Genomic DNA, 18366 nt, shown 5'->3' on the forward strand with positions numbered 1-18366 from the left:
TTAGGACGACGTCTCAGCCCACCAGCACCAGAGCAAAGCCGATATGACCACCAGGCCTACAAGAGGCAAGGAGAAGATGGGAGGATCGGGGGCAGGAGATGGCTGCAACATATTAAACAAGAGAGAAGCACGAGGAGAGACCAGGAGATGAGAAGTGGGAAAAAAGACGCAAACACATGAATCCAACAGATAATGAAGATGATGAAACAAAAGGGAAAGAGAAAGGAATCGAGAGGTTAAAAAGCAGGTAAGCTAGAGCTGCAGTCTTTCCTCTCTACCTGGGCTCTTGGTTCTTCCACTGGGAACCTGGAAGAGATGCAAAACTGATGGATTAAGCAGCAGTGTAGGTCCGAGCTAGGTGGGGAGGCTGGTTTCCTGGGTCATATATACATCTCCTATATTGTCAACGAGTATCTACACCTAGGCCTCTATCACAGGTTGATGGTTCTCAATATGCAAAACTCCAGAGAGGAAAGCTGGGCTCCTGCAAAGGAGCCTTTCTTGGATCACTCTAGAGCCAGCTTTTGGCTAGGTGACGTCACCCTTTGTTAAGTCCATTGTGTTGATCTGCTTTCTTACAAGCCTTGGAGTATCTGGGGCTTCAGTGCCTACAGCTCCCTGGAAGGCTAATGCTGGAATGGTGAGGCAAGATGAACTACCACAAGCTAACCCCTGAGAAAAGCTGGTTTTCTGCACAACCTGCAGAGGAGAAATGGGAGCTGCAGGTGCTAGCATGTATGTCAAACAGAGCTGCCTGCGAGAGAGGTGGGAGCTACAGGGGCAAAGGGACACAGGAATGGACTTGACTTTGAAATAGACATCAGGTGGCTTTTTGAAACGTGGCACCTTAGGTATAAACCTACCAGCATGTGGGGTGAAATACAAGTTCAAAGAAACACGAGGGGAGGGAGTGGTGACTGCTCTAGTTTTAGTTTCTAAGTCACAGTGACTGAAGAAAGTAAAAGCTGAGGCAGCTGCAGTCCTATCCTTTGAACTCATATTTCACTACATGCTGATTCAATGTTCAGTAGATTTATAAAGTGTCATGTTTCTAAAAGCCAAAACGGATTTCTATTTCATTTGTGTATGTTTTCCTTTATTTGTGGTTTCTATTTAAAAGTTTTCCTTTATTTGTGATTTCTATTTCAAAGTAGAGACCATATTCGTGTCCCTTTGTCCCAACAGATCCTGCCTCTTTTGCAGACACAAGACAGGTTAACATAGTGACCCTAACAATAGGCTCACACGTGGCAGAGATGGCGAGATGACACAGGATGGGGCGAGGTTCTGGTCTACTGTTCGTAGGGTTGCTGTCAAATCAATGGCACATAACAAGTTATGGAGCCTTGCCACGTAGTGAACAGCGGGCTACATGCTGACCTTTAGACAGGGTGCCAGAGGAGTTCCTGAAAAACTCCAGGTAGTTTTAGTTACATTTGGGTCACCCCACCATGAGGGACTTTTTTTTTAAAAAATCCCTGTATGTATTTAAAATGAACAGAAAACCAGCCCACTGTCAAGTTGATTTCAACTCATAGTGACCCTCGGCTTTCATATTGGGTTTCTGAGGCTGTAAATCTTAATGGGAAGAGACTGTCTATCTTTCTCTCTTTGAGTAGCTTGTGGACTTGAAGCACTCACTTTTCCATTTATAGAACACATTACATCACCAGTGTTTCTTTAACCCTGTATTTAGAGGGACAGAAAAGACTTTGAATGAAACCTATTTGAGAAGTAATCAAACTCTTCATGGAAGTAGAGATCCTACTGACTTTGACCAGAGCAGAAGCTGAGCTGGTATATACCTGCACTGATATGTCAGTTGTTAAAATTTTGAAAATACTTTCGTGCCCTTGGTAAATTACGCCTGCTATTCCAGTACGTCCTTCAGGATACTACTACCCCAGTCTTGTAAAGATGCATCAATTCAAGGGTTAGGACTACAGGTGGGACCCTTGGACTAGTCATTTTCTCTGTAGAGACTGGATCCAAGTAAGACGAAGTCAGTCTCTGCAGAGGTACTGATTAGTCCAAAGGTCCCACCATAGTTTTAACCCTTTAATCGATATATCTTTGCAAGACTTGGGTGGGAATGAGTTGGCTGCGACTCATAGTGACTCTATGTATAACAGCTCTGAAGCCTGCCCTATCCTGAGCCAGTCTCATGGACTGTGAACACCGATGCCTATTTACTATGCCCAGTTACTGTATCAACCCATCTCATTTGGAGTCTTCCTCTTCTGGCACTGTCCCTCCACTCTTCTGAGCATGATGTCCTTCTCCAAGCACTGGTCCCTCCTGGTCACAAGCCCAAAGTATGTGAGACAGAGCTTAAAAATCCTAGCCTCCAAGGAGAAAGTTGGTTTCACCCTCTCCAAGACAGACTTGTTTTCTTGGCAGTCCATGGTATGTACTGGATGTTCTTGTTGTGTACGGTAGAGTCTGAACTGACCCACAGATGACACTCCAGAGGGTTTTCAGGGGCAGTTAATAGCACAGAGGAGATTGCCCATCTTTCTCCCACGTGGCAGCTCGTGGATTACAACTACGTGTCTCTGGGGTTGCAGCACAGCTTTTTGCCACTAGGCTACCAGTGCTCCCTTATGTACTGGGATGGGAGGAGTAATTTACCAAGGGCACAGAAGTATTTTCAACATTTTTACAACTGACGTATCTTTACAAGTACACAGGAGTGTCTGGGAAAAGCTGCAACCAGAGTGCTCCTTGGAGGCATGGATGGCAAAACCATGTCTTTCATACTATGTTACTAGGAGAGGCTATTTCTTTGTAAAGGGACATCACACTCAGAATGGTGGAGGGTCAATTAAAGGCAGGAAGACCTCCAATGAGAAGGACTGACATGGTGACTGCAGCAATGGGTCCGAGTGTATCAAGGATGGTAAGCATGGTACAGGGCAGGACAAGATTCGGATCTGTTGTTCGTAGGTCACTATGAGTCATACTCAACTTGACAACACCAAACAACTACAGGCTAAAATCTGACTCTCTCTCCCTTCACCACTCGAGCCTTCTTTTCATGCTCAGTGGGCTACAGAAATCTACAAGGATGATATTATCTCTTTTCCTACCATAACAAGAATGTTTTTATAAAAGTTTAAACTTAATGAAGCATCACAGGAAAGGGTCATCGAGCAACTTGTCCAGGGTGACAGAAATGCTCTGAAAGCCTCACACCATCCATGTCCTTAGGGTAGAGCTAAAGGCAGAAGGGAGAAGACTCCTGACACAAGGCAGGCAGTGTGAGCCGCCACGTGAACGAAAAGAGACTGAATGCTGAAGATCCCGCTTTGCAAGAGTGGCTTCGCCTAAAAGTTCCACGGCAAACCGAGCTAAGCTTGCCATGGAGACACTGCTCTTGAGGGCCCCTCTCCATTTCCCCTGGCCCTGGGCCCATGCATCAGGGATCACTGCCCTCTGTTCTTGCAGGACTCTATCCTGCAGCACGTTGCCTGAGAGGCAGGGCACCTGAGTCCCAGAACCCATTTCCCATTCGATGTAGCCCCTGGCCGCAGTTACCTTTTTGCTCTCAGTAAGTTTGAGGGGAATTTCCTCTGAAGTTTCCAGGCTAGATTCCTCCTTGCTCTTACTTTCCTCAGTCACCAGGCTGCGGAGCTCTTCATAGTCTTCCAGATCTCTTGTTGAGTCAACTTTTGAAAGACCCAATGGCTTAGAGGATTTCTCCCAGGCCTCCTTCCTTTTTATCTCTTCTTTCTCCTCCTCTTTCTGCTCTTGTGCTAGCTTGTCTAACTCCCTCTGGCTTGCCCTGTAGTACAGAACCACCTCCAGGCTCTGTGGGGTGGAGGCGGGAGAGGACGAGGGATGCTGTTACCTGTCACGGTGCCTTTCCTCAATCCTAAGCAGTATTATCTCAAGACAACTCCAGTTCCCCACCTGTCCTACACCGTTCAAGAGTGGAGCACTGGTTTCCGGGACTCTGCGTCAGTCTCCCTGAGTACAGTGTGGAAGACAGTCAGCTGTGGGTTGTCTGGACCAACACAGCTGTTTGGCCTTTAAGCCGAGTCAAACAGCTATCAGAGCTAAAGAGTCTAGTTTCTGCACTTGAGCTATTCTTTCTTACCCCTTGCCTTCAAACTCCTATTTTACTCAATCTTGTTTCACTTATTAATACCCAACTATTTAAAATAAATTCCTTGTTCTTTCGTATTATTTGATCCTTCACTGAGCACAAAACCTAGGAAGAATCTGGGCCCCAGGGAAGCCAACTGGACAAAGTTGTTAAGCTTGGGGCTGTGGGTTTTAAGGAACTACATGGCCAGTATTCCGCTCACCCTGCAGCCCCACCAGAAAAGCAAGGACCATGCATCTATCTGCTCAGACCGACTTTTCTAAATGTGTTTGAGACCCCAGACTTTCTTCCAAATAGTTCACATATGAAGGGAACTTTTCCCCCTACCTCCTCCACCTTGCTGCTTACCTGGCTACCAGGTTATACTCACTTTTTCATTCTCAGTGGAGCCCTCACATGCTTCCAGACTCTCTTTGTTTTTAACCCCATTGGCATTCTTGTTCATATTCCTACTGTCGTTTCCCCCCCTGATGTCTCTGGACACAGAGGACTTCTCCTTGAGTTGGCGTAGCTCCTCCTGGCAGCACTGCAGCTGGCCCTCAAGCTGTTCCTGAACAGCTAGGAGCCGCCCCTGCTCATCCATGCTAGCCTGGTACTGCAGCTGCAGGTCCCGAAGCTTCATCTGCAGCTCTTTGATCTGTAGATGGTGGAGGGCCAGGTACTCAGAGCCAGGCAGACCGTCAGCCTGGGCCTTACCTGCTATCACTGTCTTACACTTCTCTCTGCTAGAGCCCATGGGAGCACACGACGGAATATTAACACACAGCGAGTCTCTGGTGCAGTTTTACAAACAGCCTCTCCCTGACTTGAGGTACCTGATGATTTCTATCTGGTAAACAAACAAAAAGTGACTATGTTCTTTACTGTTGCTTTTCTAGGGAATGGCTACAGGGCTACTTCTTGTGACCCTGAAGGTCTTATTCCACGGCTCTTTGTTATGCAAATTCCTACTTCATCCAATCTATTTCTCTGGCATGTACAATTAATTACCCATCAAACTGTTTCATAAGCACCTAAGAGCGCTGGAGACCACATGCGCTACAATCTGCTCCTTAATCCCCAGTTCTGTCTTGACTGGTGGCAGCACACCATGACTTTAGTTGATGTCACTATTAATGAGCCTGCATCCATATGCTGATTGCCTTGTTCTATGAGCAACAGCTCTGAGCCTCTTCCACATGCTAACCAGCGAGCCTCACTGGAGAGAATGCCTTCTACCTCCTCCCCAGTGTAGGCAGAACATACTTCTGGCCATTATCGCTCTCACTGCTGTCGAGTTGGAACCGACTCACATCTGGCCCTCTCTTGGGTTCCTCTAAGGCTGTAAATCACATGAGAAGGGATTGGTCATGTCTCTCTCTTACGGAGTGGCTCAAAGATTTCAACTGCCAAGATGGGCCTTTGGGCACACAGTGCAACTCCCTATGGATTGGACCATCAGAGCTTCCTTTGTGTCATATGGGAAAGTAAAAAAAAAAAAAAGACATGACCTGTCCTTAAAGTACTTACTGACAGAGGAAAACTGACAGGTGGGGAATACAATTAGATAGAAGTCCTGCAGGACACAGAGCAAAAGCGTGCACAGAAGTTGCAAAGGGGAAACAAACCAACAAAGAGATGTTAAGAGGAGTTTTGATGCCCACTAAGCCTCAGCAAAGTGGGAACCCTGACCCACAGGGCTCTGTGATGCAGTCAACAGCCCAGCATCCCCGGATCTGCTCATCACGACCAGCCCCTCTGGTCAGCAAGAGGACCCTACCCACCTGGCAGGCAATGTGCTCCTGCCCTGGGTCTCTGCTCTGAAAACCTATGACCTCTCTAGGCTCTGCGGAGCCCTGGAAGAAGCCCTGCCTCCCTGGCAGTGGTTACCTCGTTCTTGTCATTTTGGGGGGTAGCTGGCGTCTCGGGACATTCCATACACTCCCTGAATTCCTTCTCACAGGCATCAAGCTCTTCCTTCAGCTGCTGCTGCTTCTCTAGAAGCTTCTTAATTTCTTCCTGCAGGTGGCTGTGCTCCATTTGGCTGACATGGGACATGGCCTGCACGCCCTGCAGTTTGGTCAACACCTGGGCCACCAGCTCCTCAAAGTGCTGTGGGGGTGGAGGTGGGGAGGACTTGTGATGCACCAAGGCGGCAGCTGCCCACTGCTCCCCCACCTTCCTACCTTGCTGTATGGCCCTTCCAAGAGGACAGAACCACAGCCACAAGGCTCGGAAGCTGCCCTATTCTCATAAAGAGCACCATGATCACGCAGAGGAAAAGTCCCAACTCTCAGGCCTCCACGCAGATGGGAACATCTCCCGCTTAGAGAGGCCGAGAAGGCAGGGCCTGCCGGGGACTGATACCTCACTAGCTTCCTGTTTCCAGGTCCCACTCTGATCCCCTTTTCTACCTAATTTTTGGGCCCTCCCTTTGGTGGTTTATCTCTTAGAAAGACAAGAGCCCTTTCTGCCTGCCTGACCCATCACCTGGTGGCTGTTACCTCCAGATCTTCAGGCTCAGCCACGTCGCTGTCACTGCTGACATAACTCTTCTGATTGTCACAGCTATTGGCGCTACTGTAACTCTTCCTGTAAGTGACACTGTTGTTGCTGCTGCTGTGACACATGTTAGGGACCTCGCTGTTGATGCTACTTCTGTAGCTCTTGAGAAAGCTCTCAGTGCTGGGCAGGGTGCTCCCATAACTCCTGTGGTAATTCTCAGTCTCATCTGTGGAGCTCCCGTAACTCTTGTAGTAGCTCTCAGTCTCATCCGTGGAGCTCCCGTAACTCTTGTGGTAGCTCTCGTTGCCATCAGGCACGTTGTCATTGCTCTTCTTGGACGACTCGAGGCTCATTCTGATGGAAGGGGACTGGCTTTGGAGCAGCTGCATCTCCTCCAGGCAGAGCTGCAGGTCGGCCTGCAGCCTCAGATGTTCCTCCAGGAGGCGCCCCTGCTCCTGCTGCAGCAGCTCCTGCTGGGCCTTCCCAGCCTGGTACAGTATCTGCAGGCCCTGAATCTTCTCAATGAGGTCCTTGGACTGCCAGGGGAAGGGCAGGAGACGTTAGCATGATTCTCGGGCATTGCAGTCCCAGCTGCACCCTCTCTGGGATATACGTCTGAGAGAGTACTTTCTATAACGGCACCCCTACGCTTCAGTTTCACGCCAGCTGGTGTCTCTGACTAAGCCTACAGGTCCCTGGCAGGTGTCCATTTCTTCCTCATGTGGGAAAACCTCCCCATAGCACATGCCAGGATTTCTAGACTCCTGTGTCTGGACTTTGGCATGGCCCACTCGTCATTTCAAGAACACGTTTTCTCAACCAACCTCGTAGTCAGGCACAGTTCATTTATTCTGACCTCTAACTCCATTTCCACCTCCTCTAAAATCAGCCCTAGCCTTGAATATGGGCATACAAGTAATTCCTTCCTCAGAGCATGTGGATCTGGAACTCACGTTACTACTCGTCCCTCTACTCCCTGCCTCAGTGCTCAATCTGGCTGCTGGGCACATTTCCCAGGCCCTCTGGGCCTGCCTTCTTGGCTGCTGAGGTCCAGGATGAGATCTGATCAGTGAAGGACCTATTTCATGCCTGGTTCCCAGCCTCTGAGTTACTAAAGCTTCCAGCTTAGATATCTGATGCCGTTGGAATACAACCAAATCTCAGTTGGGACTTCTACTATTCCCTGGGTCTCCCTGTCCAGATTAATGAGGGAATACTTTGGTTCAGCCTAAGATGGGAGTGTCCACCGGCTCTGTGGGCCCACACCGAGTCCTCAGCCCGGACTTCCCTAGTCCACGCACATCCACACGGAAATCTCTGTCCGTGTGACCTCACGGGCTGGATCCTTTGCTGGTGCTTGAGATGCACCAATTGTCATTCTAACCTCTGTGACCTGACTCTACGATTGTCACCAAAGTCCCAAAGATAGCAGGGTCTGTTCTAAGAACCCCATCCAACAGTTCTTCCCTTGGAGATGAATGCTCTCAGACTCATCTCAAAGATTACAAGTTTTGACAACTGAGAAGTGTCCTTTTCAGCTTATAAGAGAAGGATGACATACTCCAAAGGAACAAAGATACACAATTTCTACGCATCAATTTATGCTAAAAGGTCCAATCCTGAGTCTTAGTGTTTCAGTTGAGCAGGGGTCTAGGTAAGGTCTCCAGGCTGCACCTGAAATCCTATCTCAATGAAGCCCATCAGGGCTCATGGCTGGTGAAGGGCGCAGTTCCAGCCTCATCCTGACCTCTGCTCAAACAGATCTTCCCAACTCTGCCTCTTAGGTGGAATCCCTTTCCCTAGTGTGCTACACTCTTCAGGAGCGCTGCCTCCCCGGCTAGACACTGTTCTATGCTGTGGTTACCTGGCTAGGATTGTTTTTTGAGGACCTGGGTAATTTGGCATTCTTGGGCTTCTCCAAAACCTCACGGAAATGGGACTCTTTGTCAAGTTGCAGCTCTTCGTGCAGCTGGATTTGTTCTTTCAGTAAGACTCCTTGACTGTCTAGCAGTTTTTTCTGGTCTCCCTGCATGCCTTGGCAGAGCATCTGCAGTTCGCACAGGTCTTGCAACTTTGTAAGTAGCTCCTGACTCTGTGAGGGAGAATGGGAGGAAGACACTGTAGTGGTTGAATGGAAAGGCCTGGGGGCCTTCTCGGGCATATTCCCTTCAGGATCTCTGTGAGTCTTTCTACAGAGACCTGCTCACTGACAGTAATAACTTATAATATTTGCAGGTACTACAACTTTCCATTTACAAAATGCTTTAAAATACCTTAATATGGAGAACTAGAAAATGGGTTGCAGCGTATAAAGCACCCTTATAAGAAGAATAGCAATCAGCTGCAACTCTGCATTTTGGTTTAGGGAAACTGATGAGAAAGGAAAAAGTGGATTCTCCAGGCCTCGGGCCTGGGAGGTTGTCCAGGCTTCTCGCCTGGGAGATTTCTTCAGGCTGTGCACCTGGGAGGCTTCTCCAGGCACTCCTCCACCGCGTGCAGCCAGCCCTGACCATGGTTACCTTAGGGATGAGGCCAGACTTGGGGACTGGGAAAGTGAGCCTGTGCAGCTCTTCCTGCAGCTGGCCCTGCTCCTCCTGCATCCTCCTCTGCTCCTCCAGGAGCTCACACTGCTCCATCTGCAGCTGCCGCAGCGCTTCCTGGTTATCTTTGTACTTTTCCTGCAACTCTGTCAGTCTGTACAGCAGTTTATCACACTGTGGATGAGGTGGACGGGGTGAGGGATGCAGTTACTGTCAGGGATACATTCTGACATTTCTCTCAGCTGTGTGGCTGGAAGGGCATTTCTGCACCTTCAGGCCTCACATGAGTCATCAGGATCTCCTACTCTGTAGTTGTCTTGGAATGAATACCTCAAGCTATTCTGTACCCCAAAAGACCAAATGCCCAAAAAGGAACTATGTTCTTTCAGACTACTGGCTGGCTGTGCTCTAAAATGCCTCTACTACTTTATTCTGAGGGTGGGTGGGAGAGGACAGTATCCACGGCCCTCCCTCCCAGTATCCCTATTTCCTCCTTTGCTAGCTGACCAGATATCCCCACCCTGCTGGGAGGTGGAGTTGATGTTCTCATTATCCCTACTTGTTCTAAGGCCTGACCAGCCTCTTTCCCAACAAATACTTAATTTCCTCTGATTTTTATTTCATCTCTTAAATCTTTTGAAATGTATGAAGTATTGCTTAGTTGGGCTGGGATAATTAAGTCACTCCAAGATTGCAGAAACCTAAGAGATGACTACTCAGACGATGCTGGAAGAAGCTAGGCAATCCCTAGACCTCAAAACTGAGGAGAGAAAAGGAGGATGAAATGCAAGCCTTGGCCCAGAAAGGCAGGAGGATCAATGAGGTACTCCGAATAAACTTCCTGATCCTGTGTCTTTGGAAGGGACACTGCCTGTTGGTTGTGGTAGGAGATGCTGGGCACCATGACAGAATGTGACCACTGCAACACCCGTTAAGAATCCTGTGTTTTTTCTCCAGCATGCTTTAAGACCTTTCCACTTCCTCTCAGTGGCTGGGAGGGCAAAGTGCTTAACACAGAGTAGCCAATGATGGCCTGCAATTTACACATGATATAAAAGGAGAAAATGAATAAGGCCTCACTTATCACTACCAGATTTTATTACTAAAAGGAAGTGAGATAAGAGCAGTACTCTGTCTAATTTAAAGAGTCAAATTCAAGCTGGGAAAATCAAAGTACTATGAAGTCACAGAATAAATCCATGGAGGAGCTTGAGTCCCTCCAATACTCAGTGGGCACTCTAGGCTTAGGAACACATTCCCTCACAAAAGCACTTGCAAACTCGCTTAAGGAACTGCACCTCTCCACTCTCCAGTTCTAACAAGACTAAACGTGTCTATGTGTATATGGGCCTATGTGTGGGCTCTTCTTCATAATTCACTGGCTACCATTAGTAATCTAACATCACCATTTAAATGCCTACACACATGGCAGTCGTTTGTAAAACCTTCAGATGTTCAGATTATAATCTAGTGATCAGATTACCTTAAGGCTCTGGTTCAAAGCCAAGGCCAGGTATTCACCTTCTTAGGGTTCAAAAGGCACACGTCCCAGCCTTGCCAAACTCAGCTGTGCTCGGACGACTTCCTGCTTGGACCCTTCACCCTACTTCTCTCAAGGCTGTGCCCGGGAGCTCTCACCTCTCTGGGTGGCAGTTACCTTATCAGCACATCTCCCCTTGTCCTCAGACAGGCTCTGGGTGCTCTTAAGTTGATTCAGCTCCACCTGAGAGAGCAAGTACTTCTGCTCGAGCTGATCATACATGTGCTTCTGTTGCTCCAGATTCTCCTTGCTGACCTGGTACAGCTGTTTCATCTCCTGAAGCTGGTTGTGCATCTCTTCATTCTGGGGTGGGGACGCAGGCCTGCCTTCACCCCCGGAACCTCCTACTGCTGCACTCTTTCCCCTAACACACGGACTAAGGGAACGACTCCTGCACTTTCTAGCCCTCATTTCACCCCATGGGGATCCCCAAGATGGATCAGTCCTTAGCAGGATCTAAATGTAGACCTTCTGGGGTTTCTTTCTTGTGGAAGGCAGGGAAGAGAAGGAACCTTCTTTTTAAAGGCAGATTCGCAGCTTCACAAATCACGGGAAGCTGAGAGCGTCGTGTTCCCCTGGGGTCACTTTCTACAAAGCACCTCACTAACCCCTGCATCAGAGGCTAAGCCACATGGCTCCTGTGGCCCCCACTCCTCCGGTGCACCCTGGCCCTGACAGGCAGCCCTCTCTCACCTGCAGCTCTGTTTACCTTGTCTATGCTCTCTTGCAAGGAGGTCTCCACGTCCTTGAGGTGTTGCACCTGAGTCTTGTGGTATTGCAGCTGGTTCTGCAGTTGCTCCTGCTCACCTTGCAGCCTCTCCTTCTCACACACAATGTTCTGGTACTTGTACTGAAGCTTCTGGAGCTGGCACAGTAACTCCTATGGTGGAGGGAGCTGCTGGCAGTGCCCCTGGGACCCTCACCACACTCTCCTCTACTCCTCGGTAAGGCTCACTCAGACTTTGAGAGTCTTTCCCTGGCTTCCACTCACTGGCTGCCTGCTTGTCTAAGGCAGACATTTGGAGGGTAGTGAGGACCCTTTTACCTGAGGTTCTGCACAGGTGGCCACACCCATACTCATTGCTGTCAAGTCGGAACCAACTTAGAGCTGACCCTCTCCGGTGGATTTCCGGAGCTGTAAATCACATGAGGGGGGAGACTGCCCACCTTTCTCCCACGGAGCTGCAGGCGGATTTGAACCAGTAGAGAGCCACCACCTTTGGTTAGCAGTGCACCACCCTACGGAATACGCACCAGAGCTCCCCGCATAGGTAGCAGCTGGATTCTTTGACTCTCCACCCCACCTGCCCCCGAGCCTCGGCCAGGAGCTCTCAACCCCTCTGGCTGCCGTTACCTTATCACTATGACTTTCTAGCACTGTGGGTTTCGTGACTTTGAGCTGCCGGAGCTCAGTCTGAAGCTGGAGCTGCGCTTTCAGGAGTTCATTCTGCTCATCCTGGCTAGCATCGTACTTGGCCTGCAGGGCACAGAGCTTGGTCTTCAGCTCCTCGTTCTGTGGTGGGGAGGATGCGGGCAGAGCTGTTACTGCCAGGATCAGACTGGTTCCTGCTCAGATGCAGAGGACGTGAGGCGAGCTCCCACAGGCTTATTGCTTTGGCCTCTTCTCAGTCAGAGGCAGGCGCTCAGCAAGGGCCATTGCTTCTAGAATACAATGCTATGCGAATTCTCAACGCATCTTCAGCAGACCAGACCCCCATAGAGGAAGGAGCCAGCTGTGCACAGCCTCGTTCGCTCAGCTCCTCTTCTCAGAAGCCATGATGACATGGAGGCCCTGCTGCCCTGGCCAAATGCCCTCCCCACCGCTGTTTACCTGCGTGGTGTTATCACACGTCTGGAATCGCAGCACCTCGTTCTGAGCACTCTTGAGCTCTCTCTGCAGCCGCCTGTACTCCTCCTCACTGGCCCGACGCTGGTGCTGGAGCTCTTCCAACTCACAACACAATTCCTCACACTGCAGGGCAGGGAAGAGGACGGCTGATTTACCACACGGACCTCATGCCCTTCAGGAGCAGGCATGGGGAGAGGAAGGCACGGCTCGCACTCAAATTTATCTCAACCAGCCCAGAGCACTGTCTCTTGCCCTGGTGCACGCCTCCTGTTAGCACACGGCCTGAGGGCTTACTAGCACAGACCAGAAGGTGAAGGAGGTGTGAATGGTGCCTGTCCTCTCAACCCTGTGCCATACCTTATTCTTCATGCTGAACATTTGCTCTTCTGCTCCCTGCAGCTGCTGTCGCAACAGCTGAGTCTCAGGATCAGGCTCTGGAAAATCCAGTTCTATCGTCTGAGACTCTGCCGACGTCATGTTCTTGTAAGTGTGGGACTCCAGCCACCTTTCAGTTGCCCTTCGTGTCCTATAAACCAGAAGCCCAGAGCATGTTGTAGGTAGCTGTGCCTAGAATTACCAGCCAAGCTGCTTGGTCCTGCTGCCTTTATTTTAGACAAAAGACAGGGACTGTCAACTGCAAATTGCCTCTCAAATAAGTTTGCTTAAGAGATTACAGAAAAGGCCTATTTGGTGCTAGAAGACCTGAAGAGTGCTGTCCAGCGGGGCTTAAGGGGAGGTGTGGAGGCCAGGCAGCACCAATATGGAGGTCAGACTGTTAGACGGAATCAAGTCTGTGCAGATAATAAAGGGATTGCTTCTGGTACAGTCTCGCCAAAACCTGGTAGCTGTCAAGTTGATTCTACCACATAAGGTTCCACACAGCACAGAACAGAGCCGCCCCAGAGGATTGCCAAGGTGTAAATCTTATGGAGGAGCTCTAGTGGACTAATGGGTAAGGAGCTGTGCTGCCAACCCACAGACAGGCTGTTCAAATCCACCACCTGCTCCAAGGGAAAAGGATGGGCAATATCCTCCTGTGCGACTGACAGCCTCTGAAAATCTATTAGAGGGTCAGCTGTGAGTCGGATCCAACCTGATGACACATAACAACAATCTTTATGGAGGGAGCTCTAGTGGCCCAGTCAGGTAAGGAGTTGTGCTGCCAACCCAAAGATAAGGGGTTTGAATCTACCCGTTGCCGTGAGGGAGAAAGATGGGCAGTCTCCTCCTGTATGATTTCCTGGCTCTAAAAACCTGGCAGAGGCCCAAACCTGTGAGTTGGTTCTGACTCAACAACCGTGAGAAAGAGAATCCTTATGGCAGCCGACTGCCACATTGCTCTTCCAGGGAGTGACGGCTAGGTCTGAACCACTAACTCTGCAGTTAGTATCCGAGTGCTTAACCACTGCTCTACCAGCCAAAACGCCAATCCACGGGCACTGAGAAGATGAACAGGAGGACTGCCACCTTCTTCTCACAATGAGAAAGATCCGTAGCAGTGTGGCATTTTCTGGGCTCTGCTTCCTAAGCCTCTGTGTGAGGCATCTTATCTTTTTCTTCAGACATAGAGGCCTTTACTGCTGTCTCCCCTGTGATGTCTCAGGAGCTGATGACCTCTATGGTCAGAGTGAGCCTGCAGGACAGAGGACGGCCCCATCGGCTCTGAGGCTGTAAAACGCAGGACCAGGCTTCCTCAACCTTCTTAGGCAGACCAGCTGGTGGGTCTCAACTGACACCTTGCCAGTTAGCAACTCAACACGTAACACCCTGTACCACCAGGGCTCTTTTACTCTAACTCTAGGGCAGAGAAGGCCTCAGCACCTGGAAAGGGTGAAAATACCAGTTAGGACTGGCCCCTCGGCATATGTCTCCTGCGGGGACCATGAAAGCACAGTGCAGAGGGATGCCTGCTCACTCAGCGTCTACCCCACCGGCCTGCAGACTGTACCTCTCATTCTCCAGATCTGCAAGCTGCTCAGTGAGGCTGCTGTTGCTCTCCTGCAGGGCCCGGTACTCTTCATTCAGGTAGCGGCAGCGTTCTCGCAGATGCTCCAGTTCTTCTGCAAGGGGACAAGCAGACAGGTGAGACCCCAGGGAGGAGAACTTGGATGACCAGCCCTCCAATTTCCCAACAGAAATCACAGGGGAGAAGGCAGGAAGGGTCTCTTTGAAGAAAAAGACCAGATGCTTCAAGAGAGGCTTAGGAAGCAGAGCCCAGAAAATGCCACACTGCCACAGATCTTTCTCACTGGGAGAAGAAGGTGGCTGTCCTGTGCGTCTCAGAAGCCTTTCCCTATGGGCTAACCTGCAAAGGCAGGGTCTTAGCTTTGGAGGAAGCTCTACTTTTGGAGGGCTTAATTTTTTAGTTCAGTGTGTTGAAAGGTTCTGAATTGTTTCTGCCTGCCTGCCTATGATGCTCTTATTACAAAAAGCAGAGGGATGTGAATTGCCAGATGTCACACTGCCAGTCCAGACTTCCCAGAGAGAACCCAGGCGTTCTGGAAGTCCTCTGTCACCAGACCTCTATCATCAAGTACACAGGATAGGCTCAGGAGTTCTTTGTAATGGTATTTCATCTGCAAACAGAAAAAGCTACCCCAAGAACGCTCATCTCAACTGCAAGCCTTAGAAAAGACATCTGGTTGAAATGTCCAGCATGTATTACTAAAAACCTGTCATCAATACTCTTTAATGCTGCAATAATACAAAAGCCAGTGTTGGCTTTGTTTCTTGTGATTAAGAAATACACACCAATTGTATATTTAAGGGAAGACTCCAGATGAGATGGATTGACACAGTGACTGGGGTCATGTGGGGAGGGGTGTGTCAGGGTCAGTGAGACTGGCTCAAGATAGGGCAGGGCTCAGAGCTATTGCACATAAGGTCACTGTGAGTCACAGGTGACTTGATGGCACATCACAACAATAAGAAACACATAAGATATGTAAGGAGCATTTATGATATTTAAGAAACAATAACTTAAATTAGAACCTGTCTTACCTGTCATAAGGTTCAATACCCTGAGATAATACCCTGAGAGAGGTTTTTTAAAGTTTTATTAGTGTGTGTGAACCGTCAAATCAGATCTGACTGGTACAGGAGGAGATTGTCCCTCCTTCCCCGGCACAGCATCTGGTGGATTCAAACCACACACCTCTGGGATTGCAGTGCAGCTTCTTGCCACTAGGCCACCAGATCTCGCCTGACAGTTATTCTAACGTGTCCTCTGTATTTCGAGAAGTTTCTCGGACTACTGCTGATTGCCAGAGAGGGAGGCAAGAAACTATTCTTTAGTGAAAACCAGCCATGTGTTCAGCATGAGACTTGGTGGTTTCAGAGAGATGCAGTAAGTGTGAGTGCCTTCCATGTGTCAGGCATTTCATTTAATCCCCCCAAATCCCTGTAAGTTTTTTTTTAAAAAGAAATGTCTTATTTTAAAACACTTTTAGATTTGAAGAAAAGATAGTATGTTTTCTGGGCTAGCCCTTACTCCTGTTACCCTCCTGTTAACATTTTACATTCCTGTGGTGCATGCATCTCCACGGAGGAGTCACTGCTGGGACTTCACTAACACTGCTCTTTATTTTACTTGACTCAACTCCACTCTGTTTGGATTTCACTTCATTTTCTCAGAATCTCACCCAACTGCAAGGCCTTGTGTAATCTGCCATGATTCCAAGGAGTGACTTGACAGTTAAAGACCAAACCTAATTCTACATTCTCAGATGAAGAAAACGAGGTGCTGAGAGCACTAACAAGTGGACTAGCTCTATCCCACTAATTAGTGCCGCTGGGATTCTCAGCTCAGGTGTCCTTAGCTCTGGGGCCACTGTGGTGAAGGCTTTTGGTTACTAACCAAGGGAGGTCAGTAGTACAAACCCACCAGGTGCTCCACAGGAGAAAACGGAAGTGGTCTGCTTCTATAAGATTCACAGCCATGGACACCCTCTTAGGCAGCTCTACTCTGTCCCACAGGTTGCTGTGGGTGGGAATCGGTTCAGAAGCAGTGAGTGGTTTGGCTGGCTGAAGCTTTAGCAGGGTGCTAGCATGCCTGCCTCCTAGCCTCACCAGTCTGCAGGCTTCATACCGCTGGGAAAATGTGCAGCTCTTTGATTCCTTGTTGATGGTCCCTGCTTAGCCTGGCCTAAATAGGTCCTCCATTATACTCAGATCATAAATCTAGCCTCAGAATAAAGGCAAGCTCTCTGACATCATGAGTCCTAACAGCTAGCCTGGGAGACTCAGTGTCTGAAAGCAGAGCTCTTAGCTTTTGAGAGCTTCATGTCTTACTAGAAATAACCTCCTTTCTTCTCCAGCTGGCTTGTGCCCTCATTTGTTGCCCCCTGAAGCTTGTACTTTGGGGAGGGTGAAAGGAGCCCAAGAATTGGGACACAAGGCTGGAGGCTCACCACCAAGCAGTCCATCCAGGCAGAGCACTGCAGTGTCAGACCAGCAGGAAGCTTGCCAAGGTGACAGGCCCCTCTCTTCTCATCTGTGAACTGCAGTTCCCAGGAAGAGCTTTCCCAGGTCAACTCAACAAGCAGCCCTCTGAGGACGAATCTCCCAGTACATTTCTAAGGGTTCTTTCTTACACTATTACGTGACAGCTGGATACACGGGACTCCTCTGTGGTCTCAAATTCAACCTGGAGGGTCCCCAATTAGGATCGAATACCCCTGTTTCATCTTCTTATCTATTAATTCTGTCTTATGCCTGACTTCACCAGCTGGCAGACCAGGAGGCAGGGTGGTGCCCTCATACCTTGCAAGTCCGAGATTTCAGAAGGAGATAAGCTGTTAGATTGGTTCGAGCTCTTCATTTCCACCTCTGCCCGGAGGGAGGAGATCTCCAGCTCGTACTCTGCCCGGATGCGCTCCATGTCCTCCAGTTCCGTCTGCATACGCAGCAGATCCTCCTGCAGCGATGCCATGTCGCTCTCGTGTTCCGACGCCGAGTCCTCCGCTGCTCGCCGCAGAGTCTGGATCTCAGTCTGGGCCAAGTGCAGCTCCTTTTCTATTTCTTTAAGCTCAACTTCTTTCTCATGCTCCAAAAGGGAAATCTCATCCCGGAGGGACCGCAGCTCACCTGCAAAGACCCAGGTCAGGATGGTCAGAGAATATCCAACACACCCTCAGGGCACAAAGTTAGGGGCAGACATACCTCCCACCCCCCTAAAAACTCTTAACCACCAAGGCTGCTCTGGGAGTTGTTGCTGGGAGTTGTTGCTCTGTTTGGTACAGAAAGTGTGTCTATATACTACAGGGACTTCGAAGCTACTGAAGATAAAAACTGTACATTCCAAGCCCAATTTTCCAGTATTTTACTGATAACACCGAGTCTTTTAAAAAAAATCCTATTTTTTGTTATATATATAGGCTATTCTCTTAATGATGAATTAAGTATTACATACTCAGAAATCAAGAGCCTCAGTGCTTCCATGATCTGCTTATGTGAGATCTGGCCACATAAGTATTAGCATTTACAGGTGAAATTAAAATATAGACTCACCATGACAAGAGTCTAGAATGAAAACAGCATAGTGGACAAAAACAACAACAACAAAAAACCTGCATAGTGGAGTGGACGGGGTGGTGGTGGTGGTGGTGGTGGTGGTGATGGTGGTGGTGGATTGTATAATAATGAGATAATTTTTTTGTACTTTTCAAAGAGAAGAGTGAACTGGGGGAGGGGTGGGCAGGGAGGAAAGTGTATGCAATTTCCATATGAATGAATGGAAATCCAAAGTCTCTAAACTTTCATTAAAATAAGTTTTAACAAGAGTCCACCATTAAGGTTTCATAGTGGAATGTACTTGGGGTGGTGGTGGGGATTTTGTACCAGGGAG

General features: G+C 49.0%; 1 protein-coding gene across 2 annotated transcripts in view; it reads right to left on the reverse strand.

The window, feature by feature from the left end:
* CCDC136 (coiled-coil domain containing 136) overlaps window positions 1-18366 on the reverse strand; it is a 28200-nt gene continuing 9834 nt past the window's right edge. Inside the window, exons 4-18 of one of the 2 annotated variants that reach the window (XM_006896062.1) lie at window positions 17283-17606; window positions 14470-14581; window positions 12879-13047; window positions 12504-12644; window positions 12027-12185; window positions 11382-11552; window positions 10790-10975; window positions 9112-9306; window positions 8457-8684; window positions 6932-7128; window positions 6592-6889; window positions 5978-6199; window positions 4479-4745; window positions 3538-3810; window positions 1-102 (exon numbers count right to left, since the gene is read on the reverse strand). In XM_006896062.1, the coding sequence (XP_006896124.1) occupies window positions 1-102; window positions 3538-3810; window positions 4479-4745; window positions 5978-6199; window positions 6592-6889; window positions 6932-7128; window positions 8457-8684; window positions 9112-9306; window positions 10790-10975; window positions 11382-11552; window positions 12027-12185; window positions 12504-12644; window positions 12879-13047; window positions 14470-14581; window positions 17283-17606 (3044 nt within the window). The remainder of the gene's footprint in view (window positions 103-3537; window positions 3811-4478; window positions 4746-5977; window positions 6200-6591; window positions 6890-6931; window positions 7129-8456; window positions 8685-9111; window positions 9307-10789; window positions 10976-11381; window positions 11553-12026; window positions 12186-12503; window positions 12645-12878; window positions 13048-14469; window positions 14582-17282; window positions 17607-18366) is intronic. The other variant, XM_006896063.1, reaches the window with a different exon arrangement.

This window comes from Elephantulus edwardii, unplaced genomic scaffold (genome assembly GCF_000299155.1).
Source record: "Elephantulus edwardii isolate Elephantulus edwardi_28Jun2011 unplaced genomic scaffold, EleEdw1.0 scaffold00181, whole genome shotgun sequence".
Classification (NCBI taxonomy): Eukaryota; Metazoa; Chordata; class Mammalia; order Macroscelidea; family Macroscelididae; genus Elephantulus; species Elephantulus edwardii.